General features: G+C 39.3%; 1 protein-coding gene across 9 annotated transcripts in view; it reads left to right on the plus strand.

The window, feature by feature from the left end:
* ZEB2 (zinc finger E-box binding homeobox 2) overlaps positions 1-14,819 on the plus strand; it is a 188,188-nt gene that overhangs the window by 140,344 nt on the left and 33,025 nt on the right. For 7 of the 9 annotated variants that reach the window (XM_067472748.1, XM_067472710.1, XM_067472716.1 and 4 more), the window contains 4 exons: positions 1,025-1,096; positions 8,023-8,157; positions 12,219-12,407; positions 13,129-13,343. In XM_067472748.1, the coding sequence (XP_067328849.1) occupies positions 1,025-1,096; positions 8,023-8,157; positions 12,219-12,407; positions 13,129-13,343 (611 nt within the window). The remainder of the gene's footprint in view (positions 1-1,024; positions 1,097-8,022; positions 8,158-12,218; positions 12,408-13,128; positions 13,344-14,819) is intronic. The other 2 variants (XM_067472719.1, XM_060776254.2) reach the window with 1 other exon arrangement.

Genomic DNA, 14,819 nt, shown 5'->3' on the forward strand with positions numbered 1-14,819 from the left:
TTGGTACATGTTTGACCAGATAATTCTGAATTGTAATAGCAATCATTACTGTCACCCTTTTCCAAAACTTCTCAGATAATGGGAAATGTGTTATACAAGCACATACCCAATAACAACTAAAATTTTTCACCTGGAAGAAAATATTGTGCAAAATGGCTGATCATCTGACCTAATCAAATGTATGAAATTGCCTGAACAAAACAAGTTATAATTGCCTTGTTTTGTACTTCTGCTGAATTACATTGTCCTTGTTACTTCAGTTTGGTTGGTTTTTGGTAAACTGTTTTCTAAGTAAAGGTACACTCACTTAACAAAATGAAATGTGTTTCAGGGCATTACTTAAACCCTTGGGTCAGCAGGACTGCTGACTGTCTGCCGACCTAAAGGTTGGCGGTTCAAATCAGGGGAGCGGGGTGAGCTGCCATCTGTAAGCTCCAACTTCTCATATGGGGACATGAGAGAAGTCTTCCACAGGATGGTAAAACATCTGGGTACCCCCCGGGCAACATTCTTGCATACAGCCAATTCTCTCACACCAGAAGCGACTTGCAGTTTTTCAAATCACTACTGACATGAAAAAAGTTATTTTAGCAATAACAAAAATGTACTAAAGGCAGAAATAACAGGGGAAAAGTAGGAAGTAGTTTCTATGCTACAAAAAAAAAAGAGGAGCAGGTCAGCACATTTCAGCAAACTATTTATTCAATGCATATGTGAAATGAAACTACCAGTTTCCACTTTTCTTACAATTTCTTTTTTGGTGGACAAATGTTTTAGATTTATATATAGATCAACTTGTTTGGGGTAACTGGTGAAGGAGACACATAACTTTCTCCCCTTTTCTCTGTTCTGCTGTTCACACAGGTTCAATTAGGATTCTGGAGGCAGCTGCTGCTTCCCTTGCCTGATAGAAACAGGCACACATTCCTATAGTAGGATCTAAAAATCTAAAAAGGAGCTTCTTCATGAGAGCCTTTGTTACTGAAGTGTGTTTGCACTAAAATGTACATTGTTGTGTTTACAGAAGAAATGAAGGAAGAGTATGACGCCATGGGGCCTGAAGCTGCCATTCAGACCACTGGAAACAATGGAACAGGTGAGGACCCATCTTTGGAAATGTCTTTGGTTTCTCTTACTAGTGATTAATTTTTGTTTAAATAGAGTTTTCTGTCAGTTAGATTGTATCCATTAGTTAGCCAGATCTATTTTTTGTGAGTTAGAGAGACTAGTTTATTTTTATAGCTAAATGTTTGGGTTATGCCTAATAACCTGTATTTAAAATATCTTTAATTGCTTTACTATGATAGAAACCACACTAAAGTTACTGGGAATATCCTCAAAGAAATCCATGTTGTTAGGAATGTTGCCTTAGCATTTGATAACAAGATTTTCTTTGTCCTGCCTTCATTTTTCTCTCTTTTTTTTTGTTTACTGTGGTAATATGTTTGGGAGCAAGCAAATTCCAGTGCTGTAAGATATTTTCCAAATACAGGTGCTGTTGACATGACATTTAATATAGCTGGAATTATCTTATTTTTAGAATCTGTCCAAGCATATTTACAATAGTGATGAATTTTATTTTCTACACCAAACTCCAAGCTTACATTAGATGCACTGGGGCATTCTGATACAAAGAAAATAAGTGTGTAAATATATATAAAGTACAATGCCAGTATCTGCAGGGGATACATTCCCCCTGAACCATGTGGATAACTGAAACAGTGGATAATAGCAAACCCAATATTTCGATTATATTTGGGCCAGAAGTACACATAGAAACTCACTGGAGGACCTAGAGAGAGTTGCAAACACCTATAAGGGATATGTTTTTGAACATGGATATTGACTCTGTGGATAAGGGAGCTGTACTGAGTTTATATATGTGTGTGTGTGCGTGTGTGTGTGTATCCACACACACACACGTTTATTACACAGTCATTATATAGCTTCATATAGAGTTCCCTTTTCCCCACTTTCCCTGATTATGTCTTCCCTCTCTGTTCTCAGAAATCTGCCTTTGCATATAGATGACAGGAAAGCAACACAGATGCCAAAGAGACGTCATTTCCAAACCCTATCTCTACTGCTTGGCAGAAAACTAATAAGACATCAGATTATTTGTCTTAGTTATTACTAAAAGCTATTTGCATTTGATTGGCAGCCATGGTTGTGGTAAAGGTAGCTCACTTATTCCCATTCTCCTTTTACAATCTCCTTTTGGTTGGGGAAAACACCTGTGTTTTTCAATGTTGTGTCTCTGGATCTCAAGGACTTAATGCAGTTCGTGCGAGGAGGTCACCATAATGTGAAGTTGATGAGGAAAGGTTTTTAGCTTCATAAAAACAAAAGCAAAGGAACCTTTTCCAGAAGGCACAAGTTGTTTCACATTGTCCCTAGACTAATTTCCATCCGAAATAAGTAATTCTAACATTCCATTATGCGATTGGATGATTTTTAGTTATCACCCACTGGAAACGTTGTTAAAGAAGGTGGCACCCAAATGTTTCAAGGATTTTATTACTCACACTTCTTTAATGACGGCACACACCCACATATTCTTATTAGACATCATAACAAACTGACTTGCCTGATTCTCATGGGGAAAAATAATTTTAAAAAGGACATCACTTTTATTAATGTTGATTTGGGAGGGGGAATTTCTCTTAGTTTTTGTTTGGCATGTTAGTTTTTTATATTTGAGAGTTATCTGCAAAGTAAAATGAAGTCATTTTATTTTGATCACATATGAATGCAGAATTTGATGAACCCATGCTGAAAAATTGTTTTGTTTCACAAATATTGTTTTCCTTTAAAAAAATCTAGAGACATATGTGGTAGTGTTAGTAATTAGATATCAAAGGGTCTAAACCATATCCAGATTCTTTTCTTTTTAAAAATGTCGCAAGTGAGTCTATTTATATGGAAAATCATGACCAAAACTTTCAAAGATTCTCTCAGCATGCCTTTGCCATTTCCTTGAGTTGTCACAACAAAGCTGCAGTAAGTACAGTAGTGTTGGACTACTAGTTGGCCCCTGTGCTGATATTCTCCATCGCTAGCAGACTCAAAGACTGCAGCATATTAATATCCTGGGATGGATTCATACATTTTTTTCTTAGTTAAATTAAGAGGCACTTGAAACATTCTTGGGTTCTATGGAATGCCAGTCCAAGCACTTCCTTTCGGTATCAACTGTCTGTGGCAATGACAGTGTTTCAAAGCTTTAAATGCATGGAGAATCTCAGTATCAATGCCAGCCACCACTGGCATGTGGCAAGAGTAATTTCTGAATTGTTTCTGAGGGTGCAATTAATGCAGCTTGACAACACTTGAATTGCCCTGGCTTAAGGCAATGGAACCATGGGAGATGTAGTCTTTAGACTTCTCTGCCTTGCCAAACTACAACTCCCAAGACTCTATAGCAGGAGTCCTCAAACTAAAGTCCAAGGGCCGGATACGGCCCTCCAAGGCCATTTACCCAGCCTTTGCTCAGGGTCAACCTATGTCTGAAATGACTTGAAAGCACACAACAACTCATCAGCCAAAAGCAGGCCCACACTTCCCATTGAAATACTAATGAGTTTATATTTGTTAAAATTGTTCTTCATTTTAATTATTGTATTGTTTTAAGTGTTTTTGCACTACAAATAAGATATGTGCAGTGTGCATAGGAATTCATTCATTTTTTTTCCAAATTATAATCCGGCCCTCCAACAGTTTGAGGGACTGTGACTTGGTCCTCTGTTAAAAAAGTTTGAGGACCCCTGCTCTATAGTATTGAGCCATGGCAGTTAAAGTGATGTCAAACTGCATTAATTCTACAGTATAGATGCCCCCTAGGATTCTGACAAAATTACAAGTGCATGGCAGTCTCCCACACAGCTGTCACTTCTAAGTTCCATTCACTTATATAGAAATTGCAAATACCTGGCTACAAACATGACTGCTGTCTTTATCATAGTAAATTAGGTCACATTAATGGCTCAATTGCTGTTTTTACTTTGAGTCACATGTGTCCAACTCAACGGCTGAATCCAGCCCCCCATGTCATTTGAGGTGGCCCTTCAGATGCTGGACTACAACTCCTGTATTCCTCCTTATTAGACTCCATGACTAGAACTGATGGGAGTTGAGATACAGTAACATTTGGAAGGCTGCAGTTTGTTCTGTTTAGACAGGATAGTTTGAATTGAGATCCAAGGCTTCTGGATATGATGGCTGACTTTAAAATGTCCTCTCACCTTTCCCGAACCTCGGAGCCACAAATGCTGCTGCTGGGCTGCAACTCCCAGTCCGCATGGCAGATAACCAAAAGTGATGGGTGTTGTTGTTCAATAACATCTGGGGACTCAAACTGAGTAAAAATGAAAGGACACCAAGAACTATGTTAAAAAATAGTTGGTTCTCTGTATCCACGGATTCTCTATCCATGGATTCAACAGCCCCTTTAAGGTAACCATAAGGCTGATGTAGGCTGATGATGTAGGCTGATGAAAAGGGATTTGACAACCCTGCTTTGAGGGATAAGTACCAACAAATATACAGGCAGCCCCCAAGTTACAAATAGATTATATAGGTTTATTCTTAAGTTGAAATTGTATGTAAGTTAGAACAGGTACACACACATACACACATGCTTTGGATAGCATAGTGAATGGTTTACACCCCTGTGGTGTTTGCTTTGCTCTCTATGCTCCTGTTTTGAAGATTTCACCTCACTTTCTGTCCCTGTGATGACTGGATTTTGAAAAATGTGGCTTGTTGTAGAAACAAGGATTGCTGAGAAAGCTTCAGTGGAGACCCCTTTCCCCCATGATAACTCTTCCAGGAGGAAATTTCTTTTCCTAAGGATAGATTTCTCTCACTTCCTGTTATCTCATTCCTTGTTCTTAAGTATGAGCTGTTTGTAAGTTGGATGTTTGTAACTTGGAGACTGCCTGTACACACCTAATTGAGAAAGTAGATTTCAATGATTTGCATTTTGTCCTCTTGGGAAACCATTCTGGTAGCAGTCCCATTCCAGCTGGATTTCCATAGGACCAATGATTTGCAAACACACACACACGCTGGCCCTACTTGAGAGCAAGCAATGATGATATGACTAAACATATAGGTCGTTGAGGAGCATTAAGTGACGTCACAATGGGTAATGTGTCAAGGCCACCGCAGCAGCAACAAATGTGTTCAGTAAGAAGCTGCTTTTGATCAAATGATAATTAAAACAATAATAATTTAATGTCGCAAAAGTTCCCTCTCAAAACAATTACCATGCAATCACCCCAAAGGATCACACCCCACAGGTTGAGACCCAGTGTGGAAGACAGTGAATAGCAGTGTCAGCACCAGTGCTAGATTTTGCAGTCATGTTTCATAGGTGACCACAAAGTGGTGGTGGTGATGGTGATGGTCTCTAAGCATGGTGAGCATTAATGGAATTGACTATTTATTGTAGAGCTAAAATGAGTACCATGTCATCCAGCACTGTTCAGCAGTGTTTACTTCCAATAAGTATATTAAGGAAATGGATGAGCAAAATCCCCATAGATTTAAAGCACACGCAAAGACCCCGCTCTACCCAACACACAAGAGCAGCAGACAAGTACACTTTGCTGAGGCAGTATTTTTGTTTTAAGTAGGAAAAGAGTTCTCTGCAGAGAGGGAAACAGAAGTAAAAGTTGGCAAGTTAAAAGGAATGATCGTTTTGAGACTCTAATCTGCGTATACCAATGAGGGCCTGCCACTTCCTGCTTAATGAAGGCTGTGGTTTTATTAGCTTTGTTGCCGATTAGGAGCAGCTATCTCCATCTTACAGCAAGGGTTCCCACAAGAAATAACTGGCCTCCCAAGCTCTTGAGTGTCTCCTTTAAATATCTACTTTCCTTAGTGTGGTTTATGCACAGTTCATATGATGTTATGCTACCTCAGGCTTTAAGGAGTCCCTGCCCCAGCCCTTAATTAAAACAAGACTTCCTTAGTGAGGTCACTTACTTTACATCTTCCTAAAAAGCTTGACTCACAGATGGGAGTGTGATTTCTGCGTGCAATTTAAATTCACAAGGAATCGATGCTGAGAGTGGCTATACGCATAGGAATCTTGCAAAGGGCATATAAGGAGAAACTGCCTTCAGTTAAAAGGCCATTCGTGGGACTGGGGAGAGGCCGAGCGCAGTCTTGTTTGCCACACGGATCGCTTATTCCACTGATGATCAATTGCTTCGCACTAAGAGAAGGAAAACTCTGAAATGCCTGATCTGCATTCAGATGACATTTGATATTTATATTATTCTGTAAAGTATAATCTCACGGCTAACATTGTTTCGGTTAAGGAGCTATCTGCTCCTCAGTAAATCCCATGGTTTTTAAGGTTTATAACTTAGACATAAACATTTGCTTTAGCTCCTGAATTCCTTTAATATACAAAGACACTGAATAATGTCCAAATTCAAAAACCTCAGAGACATTTACTATCAAGGAAGGCAATTACAGCCTCCTGTGCAAAGCCAGTTTGGAATTGTTTTAGACTAGCTGAAGGAAACAAAACATGAGGCTGCGGATCTTATGAAACAGGCAAGAGTGAAGGGGCAGGTAAAGAGAGGTTCACAATAAGTGGGCAATTGTATGTTTTGTGATGATAGGATAAACAGAATATCTGGTTTCATATATGCCTTCAATCAACTAATCTTTTTAAAATTTTAAATCTTTTGGCACTAAAAACGCAGAGGTATTTACTATCAAGGAAGGCAATTAACCCAGTGGTACAGCATGTTGAACTGCTGAGCTGCTGAACTTGCTGACCAAAAGGTCAGCGGTTCGATTCCGGGGAGGGGGTGAGCTCCTGTTTTTAGCCCCAGCTTCTGCCAACCTAGCAGTTCAAAAACATGCAAATGTGAATAGATCAATAGATATCATTCCGGTGGGAAAGTAACAGCACACCGTGCTGTCATGCTGGCCACATGACCTTGGAGGCATCTATGGACAATGGCAGCTCTTCCGCTTAGTAATTGAGATGAGCACCACCACCCCCCCCCTCAGAGTCGAACATGACTAGACTTAATGTCAAGGGGAAACCTTTACCTACAGATCTGCAATGCTAGGGTGATAGTTTTGCATCCTGAACTGCTTTCATTGATTTGAAAAATATGCATGAAGGCCTAGTGATGGCTGCTGAAAAGTTCTGTTGCCATTGTTGTTTTGTGAATATGGGTATGTTTGGCCAAGCAATTTCAGGAAGTGATCAAGATGGAAAAAGTTATTAATGAGGACCATGCAAAGGCTAAGAGAAGCTGTAGCTGTTTGCTTTTGCCTGAGACTACACAGAGAAACTTCTGCCCCAGCTTTTCTCTCCCTCCCCCAGCCCGAGTTCAGCGAATGCAAACTACCTTTGTGCTGTAAACTATGCACTCAGTGGTTAGCAGTTGAAATAAGCTGAGGAGAAAGTGGGAAATGGAAGGAGGAGAGAGTTCAGGACATTTTGAAAGCAACAGAGAAAGCAGGATAGTTGGAATGTATGGAGCTGAAAGTTTTTTCATTTGTGAAAGGGAACACAATCCTGCAAAGACCTATGCTGTGGGAAGCAGGTTCCTTGCCACTTCCCAGAGGACTACAAATATCCCCCATGCAAACTTCCAAAGTAGACTTTTGGGGAACTGAAGGTGGTTACAAAGGAAAGAAAGAACGAATGAAAATTCCCTTCTCTTCCTTCAGTAGTAATATCCCATGTGTGAAGTTCTGTTCAAATGTAGTCTGGGGACACATTCACACAACACTAGGAGGCACTAATTTGCAGTGGTTTCTGCTCCTTTCTGCAAAGTTATTTCCAAAGATTGGCACCTGGGGACTTGTGCTCAGCTCATGATCATGGTGCTTTGGGGTGCCACAGGATTCAGTCTTGTCTCCCTTGCTGTTCAACACACAAACACACACACACACATATGAGGCTGCTAGGAGAGGCCATTAGGAGTTTTAGGGTTGGGTACCATCCCTATGCTGATAACATTCAGTTCTACTTCTCCTTGTCATCAGAGTCGGCTGGGGCTGTGGAGGTGCTGGAGCACTGCCCGGATGCTGTAATGGGCTGGATGAGGATGAATAAACTGAGGCTGAATCCCAGTAAGACGGAGGCTCTTTGGATTGGTGGTCCTCGAGTCTGGGAATTGGGTAGGTTACCTGCCCTGATGGTGTTGCAATGCCCGTGAAGGAGCAGGTGCGCAGTCCGGGAGTCCTCCTAGGCCTACCCTTGTCACTGGAGGCCCAGGCAGATTGGTGACTTGGAGTGCATGGGCTTTGACTAGTCTAGACTGTGTTAACTCAGCTACAGTATCCCAAACATTGGCAATTTACCAATTAGACTACTGCAATGCATTCTACACGGGACTTTTATTGAAGATGTCTCAGAAATTGCAGCTCGTGTAAAATACAGCAGCTTGACTACTGAATGGAATTCCATTCAGATAACATAAGATATTTTCTGTTACTTGATCAATAGACAAAACCCTTTGTGCTGCACAATAGTTGAGATGATTGGATTGTTTTGTGTCTTCAAGTAGTTTCCCACCTATGGCGATCCTAAGGCAAACGAATCACAGGGTTTTCTTGGCAAGAAGAGGTTTGTAATTATCTTCCTCTGAGCTTGAGAGAGGATTTGAACCCTGCTCTCCAGTGTCATGACCGATTGCTCAAACCACTACACCAAACTGGCACCATTTGCTGATTTACCCATCTACAGTTTTGTCCCTTGCTGTCCCTACTATCCTAATGTTTCCTAGAAACCACTCTTCTGATTTTTAAAAAGTTGCCTTTAGGATATTTCTTTCATTCCTGTGTCAATTACAATTGCATCACCTTATAGTCCTTCCTCAATCCAAATTATATATTCAGTTCTTTGGGAACACCTACACATATTTATATGTAAACAAACTGTAGAAGAGAAAAAATTGAAAAAGTTGTAAACTTCCAAAATATCTAATGATAAAGATCCAACACAAGAAGAAGAGCTCTCACAATCTCATCTCATTCTTCCCAAGCTTGCCCAGATTTATTTCCACTACATGGGTTCTGTCCAATGATTTTCCTCTGCTGAAGGAAGATCCTGTCATCCAACAGAACATTCCATCTGAGGAGAGAGTGAGAATTTTTGGCAAATTTCCAGTTCTTCCTGCAACCTCCCATTCACCCACCCAGTCCTGCTCCTGTGTTGGGGGAACCTCTTGGAACCGTGGCAATTTCAATGTGCCAAACAGTTGTTGTCATTCATTCACTGCTCTGCGTTAGATAGTTGCTCTGTAGCATGACCTGAATGTGACTGGATTCCAAACAACTAAAGGAAATAGCAGTGGTTGCAATAGCCTATGAGAGCAATATGGACTAGAAGTCAACTTGGAAGACCTTTTAATGAACGTATTAACAGGGGGTTACCCGTTTGTTATCATAGGATGAGGTGCTGGGTGTTGGTAAAACAGATCTTTACCAACCATATCAATGGTCATCTTTTTTCATTTGACTAGCAAGTCTCCTCTTGGAGAAGGCCTGGGACAAATATGACTGGATGGAAACTTCTGACCAAGGGTTTCCGTGCGTGCACAAAAAACGTGTATGCACGAACACACATATTGTATTCTTTATGCCATCATTTAATATTGCAATCCAAGAGCTGAAGGCATTAGTTCCCAGTTAGTTGGAAGACACTCTTCTCAAAATATAAAGATAGAAGTTCTTTTGGAGAATAGAATGAAAAGTGTTCTGAATTTCTTTTTTGTTTAAAAATGGGTGGGATGAGGATCTGCCTGGAAATGCAAATCTTGCTTGTTTGTGAAGAACTGTGTGCAAGGATATTTGGATTCTTTCTAATGTGCGAAGAAAGTAATATAACAGACCAAGGAGCTGAGCTTTAAAAAAGATAATTCCTGGAAAATCACTATCATGCTGTACATGACAGAAGATATGAATGGTATTTTAAAAGAGCTAGAGAGTATGAATGTTGTTGGCCAACTGATCAAGGAAGCCATTACATCTTTGGCCACACTATCTCACCCAGTATCCCCACTCCAACCCTCCCCTGCAGCCAAGTATCTTGAGTTTTACCCATTTAATTTCCTAAGCTACTTCAGGGCTGTTTATAAAGAGAAGCTTTCCGTTTGCAACCTTTGTGCCTATCCTTCCTTTTGCCCATCCGATTCATCCGTCTTAATCATGACCTTGTCTGAGGAACCAATTGTGCTGTGCTTGTTTAACTTGAGCTCAGCAGGTTGTGCGTTGAAGAAAGATGTTGCATATTGACAGGAACTGAAACATTTTTATTAACAACATCCATGAAGCTATTGCCAGAATTGCTTCCTTCTGTAAATGATATTAAAGCATCTCTTGGGATTTGATAGTTTCTAGCTGCAAGTTTTGTTGGGCAGTTTCCTTCTTCTTCTAGAATGAGATATTTGTATTTTGCTAGTAAATTGTTATCCCTTCCCCGTAATCCATTTTGGGGGTTACGGTTTTAGTCTTCAGCAAACAGAGGTGTAGAAGTTGGTTTTACCCTAACACCATTGACTACATATGGCACCGTAATGGATTTTCTCCTTTATCTGTTGCCTTGAGGCAAAGATGCTAAATATTTCAGTAACCCTGTGTGCTGGTTTCCTCCCTCAGTCTAAGTTACAATGATGTAAATCTAGCGCTGCTTTCACTCTATAATTATCAATCCGACCCCATTGATTTTAGGGCAGATACTGCTGATTTATGCTATGGTAACAGAGAGCAGAATCAAGTTGATCTCTATTTGGGTTGCTTTGTGTGCACGAGAAAAATATTGTAATCATCTAGGCACTCAGTTTGTAATCTGACCTAACCAAATAAATGTAGCAAAGCCTTAATAGTTATGAATAGTAAAATCTAAATACAAGTCAGAGTCTTTGATGGTATATATGCTGAAGAGGTGCTTTCTAAAATACAGTTTAAAAGAAAATATCAGGGTTATACATGCTGCTTTGATTTTATTCTGAATTACTTCAACACTATAAGTATTAAACATGCATAACTAACTGATCCACAGACTGGATGCCAGATCTCCTGGATTAATAATCTTCTATAACATCATAGGTTTTACCAAATGGTTCCTATGTCTAATGTTCAGAAAGCATGGAAGGGAAATTATTAATTTTCGCAAGAGTATGCTTTGTGGTTCAAAGGACATTATTTTTCATGGGCACGGCATGGGCAATAAAACATATAACAAGTTTATATTTTAATGAGGAAAAAGAAAAGAAAAACAGTACAGACAGCAAAAATAGTTTTAAGGGCCTGCCATGCACGGTTGCATTACAGAAATATGTGGTTCTGTTTTGTGAAATAGTCCTAGGCATCACATTATGTGATCAACATATGTCCTCTTTTGCAAAAAGGTGGATGGTTTAAACCATTTTATTTTTACTTGAGCTAAAAATCCTTGAATCGAGGAAGACTGGAATTCTCATTTGTTGAAGAATCAAATCTTGAAGGGCCAAATAGCAAGTCTTGACTCTTTTCTCCCGATTTGTTTGACTATTTTTTTGTGTAATCTGCCTAAGAAACAGCATCACTATGAAGATCTGGGCGAAGATAGGCAGGCAGCCCACACCAGTTTTATTTATTTTATTTTTTGCTAAAGATACCAAAGTAACAGTTTGATAAAGATTTATGAACTTGAATTCCAGTTATCTGGTTTGTAGGTATCCAAAGCCTCTTTAACCTATCAAGTGACTGAGATGAGCATGCCCAATAATGGTCTCAAAATGTTTAAGAAATGCTCCCAGAGGCTACAATTATGCCCAGTTATTTGGTAATAATCTTAGTGGAGTATCCTTAAGATGCACTTGAGATCCAATGTATATGAAAGTTATTTAATGTACATAGGTATTATAGAACACCATACCTTTCATCACTGTTTCAATGAAAAAGGCCATCTGTCATGAGTGGGTGGTATCCAAAGAAATTTCGCCAGATCCATTTTCTTTAAAATCAAAGACTATATTAATTAATAAGAGAAATAAACCTGAATTCCTTCAATGAGATAGGGCAGAATATAAATAAAGTCTTATTATTATTATTAAGTAGATATGATACAGGATCTGGTACAATATGTAAGCTCCAATAAAAATGCATAGAAACATGTATGAATCTCCCAGATTTTGCAGAAGCAAAACCATTTATGTTCCCCTTTGTCTTCTATCTGCCCCTGTTTTCCATTTCAGTTAAGAATGCAAATTGCACGTCGGACTTTGAAGAATATTTTGCGAAGAGGAAACTGGAGGAAGGAGATGGACACTCAGTTAGCATAGCAGAGTACCTACAACGCAGTGACACAGCCATTATTTACCCAGAAGCCCCCGAGGAACTGTCTCGCCTTGGCACTCCAGAGGCCAATGGGCAAGAAGAAAACGGTGAGGATGGAATTCATTTTTAGCTACTCTTCTGACCTCTTGCAGCTGTTGCAATTATAAATGCACTACATGCCTGAGTGTTTACCTTAAAATTGAGGAACAGCTGCAGAAGCATGGAATTTCATGCGCAAAGATTGGGGCTGTAATTTCAGCATATTGTGATTTTCTTATTTCTTTCTTTTAGTCAGCAAATTCTGTAGGTGAAATAAATATGAGGGGCAATTAAAAAACTCTTAATTGTAAAGGAGTAATATTCTTGCTGTAGCTTTAGTTGGAATGAGTGTATTGGTTTTTGAAGGAACAATGTAAGGATTGCTAACTAATTCTTTTACAGTCTTTAATAAATAATTAAACAAAAGACATCCATGAGCAGTAACAAGACTGTGTTGTTTGTGGAGGCAGCAGGCCAGCAGTTAAGTACGCAGCATCAATAAATCCAGAAACCAAGTTTTTTTTCTTTCTAAAAAATATAATTCCAGTTTTGCAACAGGTAACAGCAAAGTCTTAAAATAATTTTTGAGTGTTTCATACAAGTTAATTTTCTTTTGTGAGCAGAAAGTGATTGATGTGGCTTGCAGGCTAGGTAGAAACCCTGGCGTCCCAACGCAGGCAGATTGCAGGGATTTCTGTCAATCCATCCTGGGCATGGAGCCCATAAGCTGCCACTCCTCCACTGACCTTGTGTCCCGCTTCTTCTCTTCCTCCTGTCCCTCGGTTATAGACCTGCCACCTGGAACTCCGGATGCTTTTGCCCAACTGCTGACCTGCCCCTACTGCGACCGGGGCTACAAGCGCTTGACATCCCTGAAGGAGCACATCAAGTACCGCCACGAGAAGAACGAGGAAAACTTCCCTTGCCCTCTCTGCAACTACACGTTTGCCTACCGAACCCAGCTCGAGCGGCATATGGTGACGCACAAGCCGGGGACAGACCAGGTGGGGGGGCTTGTTTTAAGTGATTTCTTTCTATAATAACCCCTTAGAGAAATGATATTGCTTTGATTGGCAATCATTATTAATTTTTCATGGCATTTTGAAGATGCAGATCTTTTAATGGTAATAGCTTTAATTGAGGTCTAAATGATTTTTTGATGGTCTCTTCTAATATGATTTAATAGTCTTATGTTCACGATCGAATGAGTGTGTTAATTTCTAATTTAGAAATTTTATTTGCACTTTAACTTGACTTTAGTTTCATTTTTTTATGTTCCTCAAAATGTGAATGAAATTGTGGCATTTTAATTATACATTATTAAACATCTCAGCAATTTTAATTCCATTTTTCATCCAGTTTTAGCTTCTATCCCCTCCACACCACACAAGATCTTAAAGATATTTCAAGGGTCTTCTCAATTTTCTGTTATTCATTACTTTTTCTTGAACATTTTATATTTTCATCTAGTTCATATTTTAAACCAATCTCATTGCACAAATCTTGTGCACTTTATACTGCTTTGGTAACAGATGATCATACTAAGAATTCATCACTGCTGAAATGCATACATCATAACAGAATACGTCTTATAAATCAAAATGGTTCCTTGAACCTATAAGCATTAGATTTACTGGAATAGAATGTGTCTGTTTTGAACATTTGATTAGGATCCATTACATTCTTGAACTAATTCCTCCTCAAGGGCCATACCAGAAAACTCTTTACATGCCAAAAGTATATTTTCGTGCTCACTAAAGCATTCCTTCCTAAAACTTCTACTATGATGAGTTACAAAAAAAACCTAAGTGGTGGGTCTTAAAACATAGTTATCAGCACTGGGTCCAATTACATAGGAATTATACATTTAATTTCTTTCTGTCTTAAAGAACGGGAAATAATACTTGTCTAGATTTATCTTGACAGCTGTTTTTCAATAAAATATGTGCTTAATTAGACAAACATGTATCAGGCCCACCTTCTAATCAAACAATTTGGTAATTAGCTCACTGTCTCTCACTTGATCTTTGCAATCGATAAAATATAATTCCGACAGAGCTTATCATTTCATTTTAAAGGGTAGATAGAAATATTAATCTGTAACTTCCCACTTCCAGAAAAAATAGACAGTGTATTTCCCCCCTCCCTCTATTGTTTTCTACAATCACAAAAAGGAGGAGAGAGGGGGGCACTGAATGGGTATTTATCCCACCTAACTGCCTTAAATTTCACATGCAGGAGTGTGATTGTGTTGGCGCATTACGAATGGTAGCTTTGGTGTTGAAAAGTCCCCTCATTTGCTCGTGGCATTTACAATTAGTAAATTAAAATGATTGTATCATATTAACAGTGGCACAACTAAAGTTTATAGTAGTCCTCGGAGGGCTGTGGGGGGAGACAAAGCAGCTGTTGCTGTTTGTTTATGCAACTCAGCAACATATGAGCGCTGGTCCCTCAATGGCGCTGGGCGGGCTGGGCTC

This window comes from Anolis sagrei, chromosome 1, assembly GCF_037176765.1.
Source record: "Anolis sagrei isolate rAnoSag1 chromosome 1, rAnoSag1.mat, whole genome shotgun sequence".
Lineage (NCBI taxonomy): Eukaryota > Metazoa > Chordata > Lepidosauria > Squamata > Dactyloidae > Anolis > Anolis sagrei.